This window comes from Penicillium atrosanguineum, assembly GCF_028827265.1.
Source record: "Penicillium atrosanguineum strain IBT 20685 chromosome Unknown utg000008l_segment0_segment0, whole genome shotgun sequence".
NCBI lineage: Eukaryota > Fungi > Ascomycota > Eurotiomycetes > Eurotiales > Aspergillaceae > Penicillium > Penicillium atrosanguineum.
In genome coordinates, this window is record NW_026623140.1 from 1,654,093 (window position 1) to 1,669,055 (window position 14,963).

The 14,963-nt window shown below is 51.6% G+C and overlaps 5 protein-coding genes across 5 annotated transcripts; 3 read left to right on the forward strand and 2 right to left on the reverse strand.

The window, feature by feature from the left end:
• Positions 1-46: 46 nt before the first annotated feature.
• Positions 47-1,776, forward strand: N7443_010131 (DUF5102 domain-containing protein; the record flags this gene model as incomplete). The annotated part of the gene is made up of 3 exons (XM_056890187.1): positions 47-134; positions 204-1,039; positions 1,090-1,776. 3 exons carry the CDS (start codon positions 47-49, stop codon positions 1,774-1,776), a joined length of 1,611 nt encoding a protein of 536 aa, XP_056736678.1.
• Positions 1,777-2,379: 603 nt separating this feature from the next.
• Positions 2,380-5,694, reverse strand: N7443_010132 (MIZ zinc finger domain protein; the record flags this gene model as incomplete). Its single annotated transcript, XM_056890188.1, has 1 exon — positions 2,380-5,694. The coding sequence occupies one exon, from the start codon at positions 5,692-5,694 to the stop codon at positions 2,380-2,382; it is 3,315 nt and encodes a 1,104-aa protein (XP_056736679.1).
• A 1,406-nt stretch (positions 5,695-7,100) lies between these two features.
• Positions 7,101-10,282, forward strand: N7443_010133 (putative polarized growth protein (Boi2); the record flags this gene model as incomplete). The annotated part of the gene is made up of 3 exons (XM_056890189.1): positions 7,101-7,173; positions 7,264-7,407; positions 7,488-10,282. The coding sequence occupies 3 exons, from the start codon at positions 7,101-7,103 to the stop codon at positions 10,280-10,282; spliced, it is 3,012 nt and encodes a 1,003-aa protein (XP_056736680.1).
• Positions 10,283-11,472: 1,190 nt separating this feature from the next.
• On the forward strand, positions 11,473-13,302 carry N7443_010134 (uncharacterized protein; the record flags this gene model as incomplete). The annotated part of the gene is made up of 1 exon (XM_056890190.1): positions 11,473-13,302. The coding sequence occupies one exon, from the start codon at positions 11,473-11,475 to the stop codon at positions 13,300-13,302; it is 1,830 nt and encodes a 609-aa protein (XP_056736681.1).
• A 641-nt stretch (positions 13,303-13,943) lies between these two features.
• On the reverse strand, positions 13,944-14,960 carry N7443_010135 (60S ribosomal protein uL14; the record flags this gene model as incomplete). The annotated part of the gene is made up of 4 exons (XM_056890191.1): positions 13,944-14,054; positions 14,196-14,442; positions 14,707-14,757; positions 14,947-14,960. 4 exons carry the CDS (start codon positions 14,958-14,960, stop codon positions 13,944-13,946), a joined length of 423 nt encoding a protein of 140 aa, XP_056736682.1.
• Between the last annotated feature and the right edge of the window lie 3 nt (positions 14,961-14,963).

The window sequence follows — 14,963 nt, forward strand, 5'->3', positions numbered from 1 at the left end:
CCTTTCCCCTTTCTCTCATGCTCCAGCCTTGAATTCACCAGCCAAAATGTCGGAGGCGACTCCCGATCCGTCAACCTATCTTGAACCTCCCAGCAACACCACCCAGAAAGAGGACCCAGGAGCTGAGGACACGGGTATGCCCTTTAGAACCCCCACGAGGACAATTTACTTCGAATACTAAGTAATAATTTCTGCTTCTACAGCTTCCAACAGCGATGACGAACACTTTTCAGACGCCAGCGAAGGTCACGACGATGTACAATCAAGCCCCCAATCCGGTAGCACATCCCCTGTCCCGCGAACTCGCGTAGAACGGGTAGACAGCAATCTACAACACGGCGAAGTGCCCGGCACGGCTGCATATGAAATGAGAGAGCAAGACGCTGTTCCCGACGAGATTGAAGTCCTTCCAGAGAGTGCTGAGGGTACTCAGAGCAAGGATGTTTCGCCCGCGGGGTCGCAAGACCGACCCTTGACCCCAGGCGGTTCGCCAATTCCGCGAACAATGGTCGAAAAAGTTGACCCGGAAACGCCCAGCCATGGCGAAGTTCCTGGAACAGAGGCATATGAAAAGCGTCAAGCTGATGCCGTACCTGACTTCATCAAGGTGGCTGATGATCCTGACGATTCTCAACCTCCTTCTGTGGATCATGAATCTCCGGATGCCAACTTCTCTGATCAGGAAATTCCCGAGACTAAAGTTTCTCGAGTGGAAGCCATGCCTACTGAGGAAGGGCTACTATCACATCCGAAAGCCCATCAGAGCTCACCGAGTGACGCAGTGCCAGATATTGTGGAAACAGTGCCTGACGCCTCAATACCCGAGGAGCCCTTGTCGCAAGACACTGCGGAAGAATTCAGCGAAGACCAAGAGTTCGGAGATGATTTTGATGAATTTGTTGAAGAGCAAGACGACATGGGAGACGACGATTTTGGAGATTTTGATGACGGCTTCCAAGAGCCCACCGACGATGTTAACGAGGAAGCTCCCATGGATGGCACCATGACACCACAGCAGCCTCCTGCACTTCTTTCTGTCGTAAGTACCTGAATATACTACATTCTCTGCAAATTACTAAACCGTGTTAGCCTCCTCTCATCAACTTCGACGCCTTTAAATCCACCTCCGAACTTCTCTCGGCCCTCCAAGGCACTCTCGATAACCTTCTCCCAGCCTCTCAAGATCTCGACTCTTTACCACCAGTCGAACCAATCCCCGACTCCTCAGCAATTTTCAGCACAGAGCGCTCCCTCTCCCTCTGGTCCCAGCTCGTGGCCCCACCCCCCCTCCAACCACAGAACTGGGTGAAGTCACGCATCCGCCGACTTTTCCTTGTCTCTTTAGGCGTACCAGTCGATCTCGACGAGATTCTCCCTGCATCCAAGCAAAAGAAGCTCATCCTTCCGTCAATTGACCTCGATGGAGTCTCACCAACCCGCAACCAAGCCCCAAAAGAAGGCGAAGGCACCCAAAACACAAATACGACAGGGCAGGCCCCTACGCGCAGCAAGACCACTCGCCGCGGTGCGCCCCCACCGCCGGAACTGGACCTTTCATCTGTCCGTCGCCTGTGCGCAACCACCGATGCTGCGCTTGGCGGTCTGACAGACCCAGAGCTGAAAGAACATGTTCAGGAGTTGGAAAACGTCACGCTGCGCGCCAGTTCACTATTGGAGTACTGGCTTAAGCGGCGTGATGGTTTGGTTGGCGAAAAGGAGGCATTTGAAGGGGTGATTGAGAACCTTGTCAGTCATGTCCGTCGGGTTAGGAAGTAAGCCTACATGCGGTACCATCTTATATACCACGTATACCATACCTGTATAATCTAATGTCGAAAGTGGAGACGATCTTCACTGAATGAGCATGATGTTTTGTTTTTGTTTTTTGGGCTTGAGATTTATGCCCAAGGTCTAGCTTTAGCTTGTTTTGGGAGTTTAACGAATAGAGCTGGCTTAGAAGAAATTTACTCAGACTAGAACAATTTTTTGACCTTAAATGCCTCAGTGCTCTCGCTCCCCTACAGGTAAATGAAATTGAAGGCATACGATATTGTAAGGATGTTCAGCACTATACGTCTCGGTAAATACTTGGGCTCATACGAATACTGAAAGAACCAAAATTCTCATGCCTTGTGGGTGAATGATAATAATTTAGCCCTCGCTCGGCCACCGGTATGATGGCGTTTTTTCGAGCGGGGCATAATACAGAAAAGAAAAACGCCGAGAGAGGGTATGGAAACCCGCTGAGAAACAACGAAGAAAATGGGGTATCTTGCTTTTGCAATGCTCGCTCGCATATTGAATCATGTATGTGAATGGGGTTTAGGGTCAAAGAAGAACAAGCGCGAATGAAAAACGCGAGCTGGCTGTGATGTTGCCCTAATCAATCTCAATCAAGACAGGCTCGGTGGGCTGTGAGGAATTCCCTCTATCAAGGGGGTATTCGTATTTGGGACGTGTTGCATCTGACCCCTGCTCTGTATTATCGCCTTTGCGCTTGCCCAAGGCTGGGGCTAGGGATTTTTCTACTCTCGGGCTGCGTGGGGCATTGGGTGACTCGTCACGTATGGCTTGGAGAGTCCAACTGCCGTCTGCTTTCACTTCGATCGCATTTGCACCATCAAGATTATCCGTAGCGACGAGGTAGTCGCGTACCGCGAGGAAGAATTTGTCCACGCACAGCAGCTGAGGGCGCGCATCAGCGTTGCAAATTGGGCATCGCCAATTGTCGTTCAGTGCAGCGAAGCCAGACACATTCTTGCGGGTTATAATAAAAGTTTCATGGTCGAAGCACTCGAGGTGCTCACAGTCTCGAGCGCGAACGGGGGTCTTGAATATCTGGGCCATGAAAGGGTCGATGAGACTAATTTTCAAGCTGTCGGTGACAACAGCCAGGTCATCACTGTCCTCCGCTGTGAGACGTTTTTGAATGCTCAGGCGAGTCTGGTCTGCTGTTGTGTTGCCTGCAAGATCTCTGACTGACTCGAACTTGCTGATATACATAGACTCAATACCAAATACGTAATTGAAAGTCTTGCACTCATCCGGTCTGAGCAGTAAGTGAATTGTGACGGTGTTGAGGCCCGGGCGGAGATGCTCGGAGATATCCAAAGGGAGATCCTTCCCGTTGTGGGCTTTTCGGCGCAAAAACATTTCCTTCTCGTTGACAAAGATGTAGAGCACACTAGGCCATACAGTATTCTTTGTCGACCAAAGGCGTTCCGAGTTCTCTTGTTCAGAAGGACACAGTGTTATGCACCGCAAGCGAAATATGAAGCAACCTGGTTGAATGATCTGCTTGGGGCGTTTCCCTATGCCTGCGTGCTCGAGTCGTGGAAATCTCCCGCAAACGTCATCTGTGAGAATGAATCTCAAGTCGTACCGAAGCTCCTTCGGATCAATGACTTTTGGTTGCAACACGAGGTCACCAAGATATTGAAACAATTGGGCCTCGGTCATCTCTTTGTTTGGCCCAAACTCGACCAGTCTCTTTTCTGGCTCGCGAAGATCAGCTTGATGTAGCGCCATGTATGTTGGATTAGGTGACACTGTTTCCGGCAGCTGATGGCCAGGGGGCTGGAGTAAAGGCCTGAAGGGCGCAAGCTGAACCCTTGGATTATGAGGAAGCTGTTGTCCTGGTTGGGGAAGCTGCTGTGCTGACGAGCCCTGACCTTGGTATTGCTGAGGGGCGTTGGCAAGAGACCTAGATGACTGGCGCCGGTGGGGTGGTAGCTGTCCCTGCCCTGATAAATGAGTGCGAGGGTTTTGTATTGATGGGATCTGGCGTGGATCACTCTGAGCGGTGATGCAAGAAGGCCTAGCAGAGCGTTGGTGGGTTTGCGGCGGAATCTGACCGTACCAAGGAGAGATTGGCTGTGGCTGTTGGAGTGAGTTTGAAGTGATAGGTGAGACATTCGACGACACCATCACAGCTTGAGTAGGGTGTTGTGTTTGCATCTGAGAATGCTGCATCTGGGCATGAAGGGCTTGCTGTGTTTGTGCCTGAGATTGTTGTGTCCGAGGAGATTGTACGTGCGCCTGCACTGTGCCCTGTTGCGCCCTTTGAGTGTGACCATAATCTCCCGGCTGAGGCTGCCCTGGAGCTGGGTGCTGCATCTGTGGGAGATTGTACTGCATGCATTGCCCTTGATACCAAAACCTCTGCATTTGAGGTAACTGTCCGGGTGCCGTCTGTCCTTGTCGAGTTGGCTGTTCCGGAGGAAGGTATGGAGAGTGTTGGTACACTGGGCTCTGCAACTGTCCTCCAGCAACAATCTGCGGAGCTGGAACATTTGAGTTTGCCAAACCACGTGGCGAGCTTTGGCCTGAACGCGGATTCGAATGAACGGAGATCACCGGACTGGCTATAGCAGCTTGGCTACCAGTTGAAGGCGCCCTCGCAACCGGTCTTGGTACAGCCGGTGACGCAGATGACGGTGGGACAGGAGCCATTAAAGGCACTGGTCTAGGCATTAACGGGATCTTTTTATACTCTTCCGTCAAGTTCGAAGGTCGACCCTGAAGATTTGCCCAAAGATCACGCCGAAATAACTTGTTCAACTTTGCCATTGATTTATCTTCATAGAGACTTCGGCACTTGGACGCGAAAATGATAGTCATCAGTACAGGTGAAGTTGCGTCCAAAAAGCCCAGCAACTCAGCAACCGTCGGCGGATAACCTCGGCGATAGACCGAATCGAAAAGATGCGCCTTGTTTTCAGCAACACTCGTTGCCAATCGGGTGAGGCAGTGAACGACCTTCCCAACGGCCACACGATACCATGCCTGGTGCTTTAATTCTTCCAGGGGTTGCGGGAAGCGAGCCAACTTCCAGGTCATTGGCCACCCCATAGGGATATTGGGTTCTATAAGCTCTTGTACCCTCACCAGACCAGTCTGGCAAATTTGATCCCGCATCATAGGGAATTCCTGATGCCCTTTGTCATCAAGAGACTGTTGACAGTATAACTGATGTAGAACCAGGAAGAGGAGATCTTTATATTCACACGCATCCACTAGAAGGCGGATTCTAGGTCCAGCGAGCTTTGGCGCGGGGGACTTTTGCGCTTCCTTTTTGAGATATTCCAACAACGTTTTCCATTGTGCCCATGTTTCATCGCCCGGTAGGATTAGGCCTGAGGGCTGCATCGCAGTCGGGGCCTGTTGTATTGGCCTGGACCCTACGTCTGCGCTTTCACGTACATTTCCAGGTCCAGCTGGGATCAACGACGGGCTCTGGAACGAACTTCGGTCCGTCGGAGACTGAAGTGGGAAGTCATTTGTAAGGCTGGGAGGCGGTGGTCCCGGACTTGCACTGTGTTGACCACAGGGAGGCGCGGCGGTTATCACCGTTGGATTTTGTTGAGGTACAGTCGCATGCTGACTTGGGTGCATTGCGTTTTGCTCATTGTGCCCGGTTTGGGGGACAGCAAGGGGCCGTCTGTCCGTGGGTGGAGAAGAGGCAGGATTTTGCGCGACGACGGGACTGGGATGAGAACTGGTGTTCGGAACTGGTGAAGGAAGAGCAGCCGGCGCATCGGGATTGTTGGCGAGCGAAACCGAGGGTTGTAAATTGATGCCGGGTGTCACTGGGGATGTCAAGACAGTTTCCTGGTTGGAGATCGGCCCTGCATCGGGGAGAGAAACCGCAGCGGGCAGAGCATCGCGGGGTTGGGGACCAATAGGGCCGGGCATCCAGGCTCTCCGCGCGCCACCAAGGAACAAGCTGGCGGTAGAATTGGACTCTTCAATATGATCGACGCCTGGGCGTGGTCTCTGGGACCTAGGAGGAACCATTGCAAAGCCACATCGCTATCGCCGCCTCGCGCTAGAGTGGAGGAGAGGGTTTTTAAAGAGCCGGCGTTTGCTTTTGGGACAAAGAAACGGTTTCCCGCGAACGAACGCCCTAGGGTATTATACGTAGAGATAGGAAAAATGCGTAAAATCTCAAGTTTCTTTGCCCATACAGGGCGCGTGTGTCGCATCTGCAGGTACCTGGTACCTGGTACATAGCACATCAAATGGGTCTTTGTGACGGGCGCTTAGAAAGTCTATGCTATGACAGTTCGAGACCGTCAATGTATACCCAGGCATATTTCATTTTCTTAGATTTGGGCTAGTCCTAGGGCTACCCAAGTAGGTCCGAAAGTACGAACAGGAAAAAGGAAGCAGACCAAAGTACCAGGCTATGACTAGACGATTGTCAAGACCAAGGACAAGGACAAGGACAAGGACGGGGACAGTCGACATGTTCTCTTGTGTAACTTGGTGGAAAGTAGAAATGTACCGAATGGCCGCATCCATCCACTGCCGGGTGCAGTGACAAATGCATCCATTACTTCCCCAAATGGATCAATAATAATCAAAATAATCCAACTAGTCATCTACCTAGACAGTCAACTAGTCACAATCTTCCTATACGTCTACACTGTGCAACCCTCAGCCGCTCGAGAATTGTAATTTCCCACAGATGAACCGTGGGTACGCCGTGTCCAGAACCCTCAAACTGTGTGAATGTGAGAACCTGACGACCGCACACGTCACTTCCTTACATTTCCGACTTCTTTTTCCATCGACTTGTCAGTCTTGGGCACACTCACGGCTCGCCTTGGATCGCCCTATCTACTAGCGTGGACTGTTCATTGTGCGCACACACTTCTCACTCTGTTGATGAAACCTAGATCTCACCCATTCCAGCACCCTTCCGCGCTTCATTGCTTCATTTTTCCCCCGGCAAGGTAGATCGTGCCACGCCCTGGCGATCAACTGCTCAACCTCGTTTTTCCCCTCGTTACTACCCCTTTGGGAGCTTCGGCCCTCTTCCAGGTTAGCGCACGCGAACCCCGCGAGTCCAAAGGACCTGTGCTCGGCGCCGGATTCCTTGACCTTCCCTCGGCCTTCTGCATTCCCTCCCCTTTGAGCAATCTCGCATTGCTTCGAGATTCCTGACAGGTTGTCTCATCTCTGCTTTATCTCGTTCCCGAAAGGGCTGTCGGGCCCTATGTCCTGCGCCTGACTCCCCCTCGCTTTCGACCTGTTCCCTAAAACTGCGATAACTGCGATAGCTGCGATCGGAGGATTTGGGCCCAATCCATTGCGAAATGGCCGACCATTCGCAGGTGTCGCCTGCGCCGCCGCAGAATGTCTCGCGTGGTGATTACCTCGTCGTTCTCCGTAAGTGACGATGCCGTGCGCCCGCGCGATCGCGCGATCGCGCCTGTCCGGTCCCCCCTCATCTGGAACGATGCGCCTAACACATCATAGACCCTCACGAAGCCGGTGGAGAGGATGAATTGAAGATGAAGCGCGGCGATATTATTCTTCTCGAAGAGATGGATGAAGAATTTCAAGATGGATGGTGGCTTGGACAGCACCCAGCTTCCGGCGACAAGGGCCTCTTCCCTGCAGGTATGTTCTCAACAAAGAAAGCAAAAGAATTCGAAAAGAGACAAAACCATCTCCAGAATCGCTTCTTACAACTGCGACAGGCTTCACTAGAAAGGCGCATGCCCACGAGCGCTTGAAGGCCCGTCAAATGACCACTTCGTACCAAGAACCGATCGAATTCGAAAAGACCGAATCGCCGACGCAGATGGAATCGACGACACCGGTTGACTCAGTTTTCCCCACGGTGGGAAGTGGGCAAACGACTCCCCAGGCCTCGCGCCATGCTAGCATCACGGACACGCAGGCGCAGATGAGCTCTCCAGGCCAGCAGCGATCTGCCTCTTCTCCGCTGCCACGCCCGAGTCTGGCGGCCGATATTCAGGCTGCCTTCCGCAATCCAAGCTTTGATAGTCATGAAAAGGGCGAGGATAGTCCGGTGATGCATGAGACTTTGAGTGTCATTGATGAACACATTACCGATATGAACACGCCTCGCCACAGCGTGTCAACCCAGGATGCGAAAACGATGAACGACTCCGGTAGCGAGTACAGTAGCCACATGAGCCATCGCATCTCCTACATCAACGGGAATGAGACGGATGAGGAAGAGGGTACACATCTGACTGAAGCGGAAGTACGCCGATGGAGTCAGACCGAAACCGCCAAACAGATGCGTGCCATTGGCGTTGATTCAAAACACTGTGATATTTTTGAAGAGCAGGAAATTACCGGTGATGTCCTTCTTGATATGGATCAGGACTTCATTTTCATGAAGGAGTTTGATTTTGGAGTCATGGGCAAGCGTCTCAAGACTTGGCACAAAATAAAGGCCTTCCAAGAGGACGTGAAGGGCTTCAAGCAGCAGCCACAATCGCCGCAAGCTACACGAGGTTCCATCTCGGGCTTTGGTGGCCCCGAGGAACGAACTTTGTCTCGCGCCGGTCACACAGGGCCCTTCCTGCCACGTATTCCTACGGTGTCGGAGAAGACTGGTGCAGGCTATAGAGCATCCGCTGGACCTGTCCAGCACCCTCGACTTGCGAGCAACAACAGCTCCCCCATGACCCCAAATACTCCACCATTCGGTCAGGACTCGCCAAGAAGAATATCCGCTGCCTCCATTCGAGACCTCAACCATACGCGACGACACTCGTCCATTGATGCCACCCATCATGGCCCGCCTCATTCGGCTATGAATGGTCATTCAAAGAAGCCTTCATTCGACCGGGGCTGGACGCTTAACGGTGGTGTTGGAACCATGCCAACTCGTCCAGGAACCTCGATAGGCACAACATCGGCTTTCCGTGGACAGCAGACCGTCGAATCAGAGCCTAACACGCCCGATCATTTCGATGACCTAGAACGGGGATACTTCTCCGGCACTGAAATTGATTCCCGCCGCTCTCGCCGTGTTCTGCAGAAACGAGCCTCGGCAGCTGGTAGCATGAGCCATTCTCGAAAGTCAAGCTACGCAGATGAGCCTTACAGAGTTAAATCTGCTGGCAAGCGTCAGTCTCGTATTGCCAGTGTTGACTCTATACGTGATGCTGCTGCTGGTAGACACGTCTCCACCGCTGCCCAAACTTATCACGGCGATGCGCCCCAAAAGAGCCGTTTCAGGAGTCTGAGTACTCGCGTGTCTCAGCGAAGTGGCACCAATGATTCCCAATTATCCAATCCCGATAGCAAGGATGGCAAGCCCGGTTTCTTCGCTAGCCTTGGGATGAGAAAGGGAGATTCGGAAGGTTCGACACGCTCGCCCTTGAACTTCCAGCTGCCGAAGATGGCTGGTGCTGGCAAGATCCGACGCGCTGTCGGCCTCCGCAATGCTTCCGATGGTGTCACAAAGACCACTGATATCTCTGCTCCTGTTTCGCCCCGCGAGTACGATCCTATGACTGGTCGTACTGGGTCTACCACTCCCTCTGCAACATCGAAGAGCTCAGAGCGTCACAGCACTGATGGGTCTGGTAAGGCTGCCGAGGGTGCGGGATTCATGGCCCGTCCTCGGACGGTCAAGTCCAAGAAGGATACCAGTGCCTATACCCGTGGCCTCGAGAAGAAGTCACCCCAGGAACAGATGGATGGCTGTGACTACAGTGGATGGATGAAGAAAAGATCATCCAATATGATGACAACGTGGAAGCCTCGGTTGTTTGTCCTCCGTGGCCGCCGCTTGTCCTATTACTACTCCGAAGATGACACGGAAGAACGTGGTCTGATTGATATCACTGCGCATCGTGTACTCCGTGCGGACAACGACCCTATTATCGCGCTGCATGCCACTGTCACCGGTGCTACTGCATTACCCGCCAATGCCAGTACCAGCGAGAACGGAAGCGGCATGAAGCTCACAACCCCCGCCGTCATTTCTTCTCTTACCAACAGGGACGGCAATGGGCCTTTCTTCTTCAAGCTAGTGCCTCCTAAGACGGGCAACTCCCGCACAGTGCAATTCACTAAGCCCACCACCCACTATTTCCAGGTTGACAACGTCAAAGAGGGTCGTTTGTGGATGGCCGCCATGATGAAGGCAACTATCGAGCGTGACCTGTCAATGGCCGTCGAGAGCACCAACAAGCAGAAGACTATCAGCTTGAAACAGGCTCGACTGATGAATCAGCGACCACCTACTCTGATGGCTGCTGCTGAACAAGACCCAGTCATCCATGAAGAAGAGGAAGACAGTGGCCTCCGCATCGATGGCCTGAACCTAGACAAAGCACCTTCTTCAGAAGGGGCATCTTTCGTTGATGCAAAAGTCGATCTCGACCACGAACGCCAAAGCAACGACCGACCTCAATCAAACCCTCCGATTTCAAACCCTCTTGGTGAAATCGACACCGGAGACTCCTCCCTCCTTCCCTCCCCTCTAGCCAAGACCGATTCGCAGTGATCAAGTCTCGCTTTCCCAACTTCTATTTTTGGGGTATTTTGCTGCCTTTCTTCCGAGGACCTCTTGACCGATACCTTGGGTATGTCCCGTCAATCATCTTCGACATTTTGATGTCTCTTTTTCTTTCTCTTTCTCTCTTGATTTGATCTTGGTTTGATTTGATTTCTTTTACTAGCTTCTATAGCCCCATCCCCCTGTTTCGGCGTTCAATGTGATATACCCCTCGCTCCGACTTCTGTTCCATTCGTGTCTGGCTTCTGCCGATTTGTGTTTCACTTACGTGGATATGAAGGGTTGACGTGGGCTCCAGTGCTGTGTGTATGATGAGCTCTAGTTTTTTGTTTTTTTATTTTTTATTCTTATTATTAGCTTGTGAGGCTGCGGATGTTGTCCATGGCTTTAATTCGGATACCTTTCATATATACGAGTGAGTTATCTTGGTGTTTGGAGGTGGTCTTAATCGACTGACATCGCGGAGCTATAGATCTTAATTTAAGCTCTTTTCACAACTTTGACTTGCCTATGTGTCTTTTGTAGAGTTTCTTTTCTTGTATATAGGTAGATTTCTCGGTCCCTCGTCGGCCCTGGAGGGTTTCAGGGTGTCTTGACCATTTGGCTGAGATGCGCATTTCCATATCCACATAGGCATGCGCCAGGTCGGTACCTATCAGGAGAATATTTCCACCTTTGAATGTTGATCTTTGATTTTATTTTATTTTTTTGCATTACATATACGTGGCAATAGAATCCACCAGATACATTACTCAGCCGTGTACCAAATAAGTATATAGCTAATGTATGTTATGATGTTTAGATTACCCACGAGGCTCATATAAGACCAGGATATAGATCGGGGATTGGTGTATCACCTGACTAGCACCACGAACAATATCCGCGGATTCGACAAAATAAAAATAAGAAACGAAGAAAATAAAGATCTTACATAAATTGAAAATGGAATGAAAGAAGCAAACAATCAAAGAACACTGTATTTTGTCGCCTTGCATAGAATGACACCTCCGATCAGGCATGGTGTGGGCTCCAAAAGGGCGCGGAGATCCCAAGGTTCTTTGATCCCGCTATTTGTTTTTGCCCCTGATGCTTTCGACCTACGCTCCTCCACGCTCACTTCCTATATTACGTTCACCATGCTGTATTTTATTCGCTATTAATATTTCTAATTCCCTACCATGCGACTTCTCAAACTCCTCCACACGTCGCTCGACCGCGCCTTGCTACTCCTTTACCCGCTCTGCGCCGTGAGCTTCACCTACCTATACCTCTACCCCGTTTTCAAGGGCTGCGCATTCCCCCTAGCCCACGGCCAGTCTCCATGGAAAACCAACTCCCCATTCATCGGGACGCTACAGCAATATCCCTTCGCCAACACCGTCCTCCAACACCTCGGAGTTCCGAACTTCGCGCCAGATGACCCCCCCGCCATCTTTAGGCTCCTAGTCCTTGCAGACCCCCAATTGGAAGGCGATACATCTCTCCCGCTGCCGGAATGGAAACTAGTCCCGCGTATACGCAAACACTGGCGCGAAGTCCAGAAGTCCGCAGAGTCCTCAGATCTCCAATGGCCGCTCTCGCTCCTGAACCGCGAGGTGCCCGTCGGCCTGTGGGCCATCATAAGGGAAGATATACCACGCTCACTGCGAGCAACACAAAAACAGATCGACCTTCTCGGTAATGACTGGTACCTCGCACATATCTACCGCACCCTCTTCTGGTGGACGAGACCGACGCATACAACAGTGCTAGGGGATCTTCTGGGCAGCCAATGGATTGACGATGCCGAATTCCAATCGCGTAGTACGCGATACTGGAATCGTGTGTTCCGTGGCGCCGTACCCGTGAACGACAGCATTACACGCACGGGCGAGATTGGGAGCACAGGGAAAGCCAACGAGGATCCGGAGGTTAAAGGACACATGGAGCCACTAGGAGAGGACGCCGACCCAGCCTGGGCAAGACGGTTGATCAATGTTGCGGGAAACCATGACATCGGGTATGCAGGCGACGTGAGCGAAGCGCGGATGGAGCGATTTGAGCGTGAATTCGGCCGCGCAAACTGGGATATCAAGTTCCAGCACCCGCCTGTCCTGTTGCCCAATTCTACCTGGGATCAGCGGACGGTCCCCACGTTGCATTTGATCAATTTGAACACGCTGACCCTGGACACGCCTGCTTTATCAAAGGATGTCCAGGATAAGACCTATTCCTACCTCAACGACCTTATTGGCAGGTTGGACCCGATTGAGGATGATTCCACCTTTACTTTACTCCTCACGCATGTGCCTTTACACAAGGAGGAAGGTACCTGTACAGATGAGCCCTACTTCTCATTCTACGATGACGACGATGAAGACGGCCCGGACGGAGTGCCGCGCTTTGAGTCCGGCGGTTTGAAGGAGCAGAACCACCTGAGCAGCTTTGTTAGTGCGAATGGGATTTTGCAAGGCATTTATGGAAAAAGTGGTGATAAGAATGCGCATGCCGGTGGAAATGGCCGTAATGGACTCATCCTCACAGGCCACGATCATACAGGCTGTGATGTCGTGCATTATGTTTCCCATAACGAGACCGAGACTGAAGAGGGTTGGCAATGGGCCGCTAGACGCTACGATGGCTCTAACATCAAAGAGAGAGAAAAGGCTTCCATCCGTGAGGTGACTCTTCGTTCGATGATGGGTGAATTTGGTGGCAATGCTGGTCTTCTTTCCATCTGGTTTGATGCTAAACTTGGTGGATGGGACTATGAGATGACGTTGTGCCCTGCTGGTGTGCAGCATATCTGGTGGGCGGTGCATGTGATTGTTTTGATCCATTTTGGTGTTCAATTCGTTCGGTTCTTGCTCTGGATGGGCCTGCGCTCTCAAGAAATCAAGTACTCAAAATCGATCTTGGTTGGTGAGAAGATCGAGGCGACAGTTATCCCCCCAGTCATTCCACTCATTGTTCGTGCGAAACAAGAGCCTGAGGGAGGAATGGGAAAGGCAAAGACGAGTAAGAAGTGATAACAGCCGTCTCGACGGATGGTGTTTCGGATATAGAATGGATTGGGCATGTATATTAGCGTTTACCTTTGTTTTGCCTTAAGACCTGTGAATAATGCATAGCAAGTACATTTGTCATTCAGAATAACGGTTTCACCCCATCTCGACAGTGCCGTACCACATTATCATGACAGCCGAGGCATACATGATAGATATAGTACGTAGACTACAATTACATGTTACAGTAGACCCCGACGACTACAATTACATGTTACAGTAGACCCCGACGACTACAAGGTCTAAGGTGGTACTCAAGCCACAGATCATAAGTTTCATGAATCTGTTAAGTCTAGAGGTCGAGGCCAAGGCACCAAACCGAGAAACACTGTAGTGTACCCCGAAACCGAAGAAACCTCCTACATGCACAGGGAGAGTCATGAAAAAAGAACAATTTTTCCAGAATACATCCGAGTCGCCAGATCCGACGAGAAAAACACGAATGGGAGGAAGACCGGCTCGAAATAACACAAGTGGATTCGTCAATTGGACCTCCTCATTCCACAAAATGTCTCATGCAGCCCACATGTTTTCCCAGGTCCCAAGGAAAGTCAGGTTTGGTATCGTTGAATTTTTGGTTGGTTTTAATTCGCGTATCTCTCTCTTTACATGACGACACCGGAGTTGGAGGCGATACGGGGCCAGAGCTCAGCAGCCTCCTTACCGACGGGGCCGGTAATGGCGGATCCCTTCATCTCACCCTTGGCGTTGACGATCTGGAGGGGTCGGTTAGCAGGTTGGTTGTAAAATGAGGGGTCTAGGGTTGCGCAGAATGTGTAGAGATATCGCGTAGACCCGGTAGATCCAAACGTATGCCTCAACACATCCGCGTGTCCCAGAGAAGAGGGAGTACTTACAACACCAGCGTTGTCCTCGAAGTACAGGTAGATACCGTCAGCCCGGCGCCAGGGCTTGCTCTGGCGGACGACGACGGCGGGCATGACCTTCTTGCGGAGCTCGGGCTTACCCTTCTTGACGGTGGCCATGACCATGTCACCAACACCGGCAGCGGGGAGACGGTTGAGGCGGGCACCGATACCGCAGACGGCGATGATGTACAGGTTGCGAGCACCGGAGTTGTCGCAGCAGTTCATCACGGCGCCACTATTCGAAGACGACCGTTAGCATTCCGTCATTGTTTCCTATCCAAATTTCAAGCCGTAAGCCCCATCCAATGATTTCGATGTCGACATTTCGCTCCATGCCGTATGTCGAGGTCGTCCCGTAATTCCAGTTGCGTGCTCTGTCGAGTGCTTTCGAGATTGACGAGGGGCGAATCGACCGCGGCGAATTGGCAATGGGTGTTGTGTCGTTCGAAGGTTCATTGGATGAGGGTACAGTTGTGGTAGATAAATTCTTCAAACGTACGTAGGCAGACCGAGAGTCATCTTCAGCTTGTTGCCGGCGGCACCGCCACGACTGTAAAAGATTAACGTTAGCTTTCATTTTTGTCTCTCGTGTTGCACCCGGAATATGTGTCGTCCATCCATTTTCCCCCACTCAACGTGTTGAATGTTGAATTGAATGCGTTGCAACGGTCGAGGTCCTCCAATTTTCGATGCAAAGTGTGTAATGGTGTATTCCGGGGGCGAAGCAGATCAGACTTACCCTCTCTTAGACATGAT